The sequence below is a fragment of the Quercus robur genome, chromosome 2, assembly GCF_932294415.1.
Source record: "Quercus robur chromosome 2, dhQueRobu3.1, whole genome shotgun sequence".
Lineage (NCBI taxonomy): Eukaryota > Viridiplantae > Streptophyta > Magnoliopsida > Fagales > Fagaceae > Quercus > Quercus robur.
In genome coordinates, this window is record NC_065535.1 from 85465426 (window position 1) to 85472431 (window position 7006).

General features: G+C 35.1%; 1 protein-coding gene across 1 annotated transcript; it reads right to left on the reverse strand.

Moving 5' to 3' along the window:
• Nucleotides 1-1929: 1929 nt before the first annotated feature.
• Nucleotides 1930-6666, reverse strand: LOC126715506 (uncharacterized). The gene is made up of 9 exons (XM_050416133.1): nt 6451-6666; nt 6143-6330; nt 5327-5508; nt 4925-5209; nt 4786-4844; nt 4645-4681; nt 4460-4531; nt 3058-3394; nt 1930-2547 (listed from the first exon to the last, which is right to left on the reverse strand). Exons 1-9 carry the CDS (start codon nt 6566-6568, stop codon nt 2176-2178), a joined length of 1650 nt encoding a protein of 549 aa, XP_050272090.1. The 5' UTR covers nt 6569-6666; the 3' UTR covers nt 1930-2175.
• Nucleotides 6667-7006: the final 340 nt, after the last annotated feature.

The following is a 7006-nucleotide window of genomic DNA, read 5'->3' on the forward strand; positions in this document are numbered from 1 at the left end:
CATATCAGTCTGAATCCTGATTACCTAAATACCAAAAATCCTTGTAGTTTAACACTTTTTGTGTTTTCAAGTTTTTCAAATTTTTCCATCCTGTTATAACTTGCAACGATCGAATTATCAAAATAAATAAATAAAAAGAGGCTTCGAAGGAATAAAAACTCGCCCATCAATATAGACATACCATGATATGACATAGTATATGCTGAATGGATCAGCATCAATTCTTGGCTTCCCATTTAAGAACTAGTCACAAACTCACAGCCACCAGGCACACGTTATAATGACTTGAAAAATGTTTCTCCTGTGCATAATTTTTTAAGAACTGAAATTCAACATGTCCATTAAATGAAAGTTGGAAGATTCATAGTTGACCACTTATGATTGAATTAGTGGTAGACTAAAGACTGCAGAGACTAGAACATACATATACCCAAGTGAGCAACTTAGGCAATCTAGAAGCACTAGCTGCTGAGCCAGGCTTTTTGGGTGATGACCATTACCCTCTCCCAAATGATGGTGGGCACCATCAAGAGGATAGCATTAATTGTAGTATCGTACTATAGGAAAAAGGAGATTGCAACTTTGCAAGAATTGAGGTTTATCTTGTGATTTTAGTATACAACATAAATTCAAGAAAAGAAGCAAATGATCTACAATTCCTACAGTTTGATTACTCAAGCAAAGGTTGCCAAGGATATTGTATAGCAAGCACTTTACGATGCTTTCAACAAGGACATCTAGAGATTGTTTGGTTAGAGGAAAAAAGTGCGATTTTCTGTATTTATTTTCAGTTTTTTGTAAGCTCCCTGCCAAAAAAAAAAAGGCTTGGTTTACTACTAAGTTTTCATTTTTAATGTCCTAAAAATTGGATTTGAGTTCTAAAAATGAAAAACGAATTTTGGGCGTCTTCAGATGCACTAATACAATGGCATTTTCATTGTTTGGTGAAAACTGACTGGAACCTACTTTCTAAACTGAAAAGTGTCTAGCTCAAGTCCACTCAATTAGACTTTGATTTAACGAGAATTAAAAGAGAGCCAACGGCTCTTTCTGGTGGGACTACCTTCATTGAAGAAAACACAGATATTTTCTCCATTCTCACCATCTACTCTTATCTCTCTTGGGCTCTCTTCTCCCTTGCTCTCTCTCTCTCTCTCTCCAATGGCTATGTGTTCTTGATGTTTGTTTTGTTTGGGTTATGGGTTGAATTTTAGTGAGTTTCTAAGGGTTATTCGGCTTTCCTCATGGGTTCTTTGGCAGTGGATCTCAAAGGGAAGATCAATGGATCTTGGGTCTGTAAGATTTCTGTTAAGCAAGTGGGATTTCAGGTTTTAGTGGGCCTTTCTTTTTGTGATTTTCCTATTAAAATAGAGAACAATAGCCCAACAGTTAAAGGGTGTATTTCATAATCAAATTATATATTCAAATCAGGTTTCAAAACAAACTCACGTGTGAAAATGGGTTTTTTCTTTTTTTCTATATTTAGATTCTGGATTTATATACTGAGAAGTGAAAATGAAAAGTGAATACACAATTTTTAAAAACCAAACAGCCTCCTTAAGGTTCAAATCCCACGAACCCAACTATTGAATTAAATAAAAAAAATAAAAAAAGGTGCTGGCAATGGTTAATTATGGTAATCAAAGAGCTTCCCAAGAGACTTCAAATGAAAATATGGTATTTTAAAGCCCATATGCAGAACAATGCATACTTCGGTTTCATAAATATTGCAAAATGACAGGCCAGTTAATACTCGGAAAAGGGTCATACACAGTATTACCGCCTCAGTATTACCGCCTGAAATTGGGAGGGATTATTTCCTCACCTGGCTTCTGAACACACTGTTGCTCAATACTCTTGCACCCACCATTGGTTCAAGCTTACAAGACTTGCAACCAAAATGCAAACATTATCTGCTCTATGTGAACATTTTCTAGCTTGAAACTTCAAAGTAAAAATTTCCTGAGTTTAAAGCGTCATAGGCTCATAGCTCATAAGTGAGCCAAAACATACCATATATCCTTGAAGGCTGCGGCTATCAAATATCAATACAAATACCTACACTCACATAATCAACAAACTACGGATCACTACCATAATGTACAGATGTTTTATACGGCTCCAATATACATAAGAACTTCTTCACCTAACAAGGATAATTAGATTAGAAGAACTCTATGTAGCCTTGCCTTCGAAGCCCATGGCTCTACTATCCCTGGACTTAGTATATACACGATGACGTCGCTCTCTTGCATAAATAACCCAGAAGATCAATGAGAACATTACAGATGCAGATACCAATACTAACCCAACATAGATCCATTTGCTATATTTTCGCAGTCCAGGACAATGGTCTCTATCAATGTCTGTGAACGTGGTCCGCACAAATGTGCAGTCTTCCAGATCAACCAGGAACTGAGTATAATGATACAAACCATAGCTCACATTTACAGCAGCCACCATCTGGCTGTAGTACGTGGGGGTCAACCGGCCAGTTGTGGTACAAATATCAGATGCTGAAACTTGACAAACATAATTCTTCCACACCTGATTGAAACAAGGGTTGGAAGTTTGATTAATTCTACATTCACCAAACACTGATATGTGTGAAGGACAAGGAGATAAGTTTTGGACACGTGAGAGAAGCAAAGGGACATTTTGAGAAAGATATTCTCACAAATTTATCGATCAGCCCCTATATATAAGTACTTCAATCTCTTTGAATCAAACTCTAGAAAACATATGATCATATACCTATAAAGGTTTCACGAGCCAAAAAAAAGTTGCCAATTTTGGAACTTGACAATTATACTGGATATTTATACATTACTATCATATAATTGGAAATTGAATTGCCAAAAACTATGGGATACGCTAAAATTCCATTAGATACTAGAGGAAAATTACCAAAAATGATGACTTTTACTAAAAGTAGGACATGGTACAGAATTTGTTTAAGCCAGGCTTTCCATGTTGACCAAAACTAACCAAAATCCTTCACATGAATACTTATGCACTTCCAAACTAAAATTCCAATACTTGAGTTAGTGGTATTACCTCTGGAGCTTTGGTCAAGTTCACCTCACCAGTTGCACATTGCCTAATCGTCAGATTAGAATAAAAAGGATTGCAAAGAACAGGCATCATTGGGCCAGACTGGTTGTAGTAATATTTGGGAAGTCCGGGAGTGGAAGAGACATTAGCATTAGCATTAGCAATGTTGGTGATCATGGTGTTAACCACAACAACAAGCTGGTTGGTGACATTTCGGGATTGTATTAGGGTTTGTTGGGCAGTTGCATTGTCCACGCATGGGAGTATATCATCTAAAGCTGTATTTGCAGTCGGATGCTGGACCCATTCATCCATTGCAACACATGTATCTGCCACCACACTGATGCATTTATGAAAAGAAGTTAGACCCAGAGATTACACGAGCAGCAGAAACAAACTGATGAATTATGTAATATAGTAAACAATACCATATAACCAATTTTACTAAAAAATAATAATAAAAAATAAAAATAACAATTCATTTTATAATCATTGAAGCTGTGTTTAATTGATCTTTGAAGACAAACTGATGAATTAAATAGAACAGGGATAACTTCCTTAAAAAAAAAATAATAATAAAAAAAGAAAAGAAGATGAAGAAAGGTAGCATTCATCTGGACACTGAATTTTGGGATAAATGTATAAATTATGCTTTGGTATTTTTATTAAAGATAAGCTTTTATGTTCATTAATTGAGAATTGAGCAAGAATTTCAGGGTCAGTGCCCTTCCTAAATGATGCACCAATCATTAATGCACTTCACAATATTCTGCTACTAACTTCGTGAAGAGTTCCTCAGATTCTAAAAACCAAAAATTCATTGAGAAGTAGGATGATGATGTTTAAGAAACTTTTACATTATACACCAGCATAGGTTTATACCTCATAGCATCTGAGATGAAAGAAACACATGTACAAACTATTTCGAAGAATAAAAAAAATGGCTATCAGAAAAAATAACCTGATAAGTCATAACAATTCTATAAGACAAAATTAAGATCAATAATGAGTTCAGAAGCACAAGAAGACAAATGCAACACGCGAGAAAACAGAGCTACAAACAAATTGTAGAACATTTTTTTTTGTTCTTTGTTCTTTTTTTCCCCCCAAATTTGCAAAATGATATTTGTTTGCTTGCCATATAATAAGTGGTATTGAACCATTCACTATTCTGCCCATGGTAACCAATCAAGAAAACATTTGTCCCAAAGTTGGTTCTTAGAAACCAGAAACAGTTGAACAACATATTAAAGACAGTAAATGGATCAGTGAATATGGTTATGAAGAACACCAAGCTTTACTTGCTACAGGCAAAGGCTAAAATTTACATTTTGAATGTTTCAGTGAAAAGAAAAGTGCAACATAGACAATAAATAAATAAAAATACTAAGCAAACAGAACTTACTTGTGGAGGAGGAGAAATACGCCACATAAAATGAATGTGCCAGCAACAAGAAACCACCCAATCATCACCAAGCTGCAGTCATTACATGCAAGTGTTCAATGACAAAATAAGACAACAAAAACAGATCTGCTTCCAAAGTAGTAAGTGAATATAAACAGAAAAAGGTTAATGTATATATCCCTTACAAATATACCACGGGTTGCATCCCAAGAACGGAAAATACTGCAACAAATAGCCAAAACAACAACATAAATAATAAGATATGATTATAACAAGACATATCTTAAAAATAGTTTGCCTCTACTCAAAGAAGACAGAAGACTTACAAAATCCAAGAAATGCCAAGAAAAGCATAACAGCCGCAACAATAACAAGAGCCAGTCTCCTGTTGAGTGGATCAAAATAAATGTTATCCAAAAGCATTTAGAGCACCAGAAAAAGAAAGTTGTAAGAGCTTAGACTTACACACTATTCAGGACATCTTGAATATTCTTTGAATTATCAGAAGTAGTCTTAGAAAGAGTGCTAGCAGAAGAGTTGATCTTTGTTTCAATATTGTCAATGTTCTTCATGGCATCTGATGGCAGAAATATAGAATGCACACCAATCTTCTTAGCTGCAGAAAGATAATCGGACACATTACTGAGGTTTTCAGCAATGGTATCTGCCTGATTCACAACATAATTGAGTGTGTTGGTTGTGCTGCTGTGGAACTTCCCCTGACCAGTGTACAGAACAATGCATCCAGCACTGAAATTGTAAGACAAAACATTGAGGAAGTCAGAGATTACTAATTCAAAAAATCATATAATGGAGCATAAAGCATACATGAATGAACTCTTTGTAGAGAGAAACCAAGAGAAATACATTGCTGCAAGGGTGAACAGGACGAGAAAAATAAGGGAGAGAGCATAGGCAATTCGAGAATATCCATAAGGCTCTCTTGGACAACAGCAATAGCAGCAACAGATGAAGAACAAGCTTATCCCAAAAACCAAAAACCAAACAGCAGCAATGGCAAAGAATGGAGCCGCTGTAAAACCTACAGACTGCATTTAATAATTATAATTAGAGTTAAAATCAAAGAAGTCAGTCGCTCAAAAGATTCTATTAGATAAAATAATGACCAGAATTAATATAGGATAAGAAAAACAAACAAGCAACGAAGTAAAAGCAAATCCCAAGTAATATAAACCAGTTCTATTTTCTCAGCATAATACTCTATAATAAAAGTTAGACGAATGAATCAACTTTTAGGCAGGGTGGCTTACAAGACAAAATCTTAGCTTCCATACTAGAAGATGAAAAAGATGCAGTCTGCTCTTTGATTCCAAGGAGGACGTGCCTCTCATACAAAGAATAAAAAATGATTTTTTTCAAAAACCTTTTTTTTTTTTTTTTTTTGGGGGGGGGGGGGGGTAAAAAAAACCAGATGGAATAATAGACTATTATGGATTCTAATAGACTATTGGAAATCAAATTGCACTGTAGTGACTAGTGATTCACAACCCAGATGAGATACATCATCTACAGAATTTAAATGTTCACATTTCTAACAAAAAAAGGCAAACAAAGCAAAACCCAGATGAAATTAATTCAACTATTCAAGGAATTAAGACAAGAAAAACAAAACCCAGAAAGAGAAAAAAAATAAAATAAATAAATGTTTAAGAAAAAACTCACAGCCCAGTAATGTTGATTGCTGATATTCCAACCACCAGGGTAGCGGTTAAAGCTATCAAGAGGGTCCTTCCTGAACGTCCTCTTCTCTGCCAATATCAGAGACGAGTTTCCTGTACTGCTCTCCTCTGCAACTGACCTCCTTGTGTTCCATATGACCACCCCACCATATTCTCTCTTAACAAATGCATCTATAACACACACACACACACAAAAGACATAAGATTCACAAAACATGTTTCTTGCAACAAAAAAACAAAACAAAAAACAAAAACAAAAACAAACAAACAGTACTGAAGCAAAATTATTACCTGGAATGTGCAGAGTGTGATGGACATGAGAGTTTGCAAAGGATGAAGATATGGAAAAGAAAAAGAAGAGAGAGAAAGAGAGAAGAAAAACTGATGGGTTTGATCTAAAACATGACATTATGGCTTGGATTGTCTCTCGCTTAACGTTTCCACAGGCAAAATATTTGCAGAGAGAGAGAGAGAGAGAGAGTTTATGTGTGAGTGTCTGTGTATATTTATCTGAGTTCTTTGGGTTTGGCACACGAAGTTTACGGTTTTGGGTCCGCGTTTGATTGTGGCGTTTTGACGAAAATACCCTTGTGTGCTTTTGTGAAGGTGAAGATATTCCTTAACCTTTTTTCTTTTTTCTTTTGGAAATAAAGGCAAAGTCTTGTCATAAATGGTGTCACTAAAAAAAAATGTGTGAATATGTTGTATCTTGAAATCCAAGATAAATTTTTTCTCAAAAAAAGAAGAAAGAAATCCAAGATAAATAGGTTGTAGCGTTTATATTAGGTAAACTTTCAAAAAAAAAAAAAAAAGTATAGAAGTGTGTTTCAATCAACTTAATTGGTAA

Coding starts and splice junctions, on each gene's coding strand:
- LOC126715506 (XM_050416133.1), bottom strand. CDS start 6,568: ATGTCATGTTTTAGATCAAACCCATCAGTTTTTCTTCTCTCTTTCTCT. Junction 5,210..5,326: donor CTGTTCACCCTTGCAGCAAT/GTATTTCTCTTG, acceptor TTACAATTTCAG/TGCTGGATGCATTGTTCTGT. Junction 4,532..4,644: donor ATGCAACCCGTGGTATATTT/GTAAGGGATATA, acceptor TAATGACTGCAG/CTTGGTGATGATTGGGTGGT.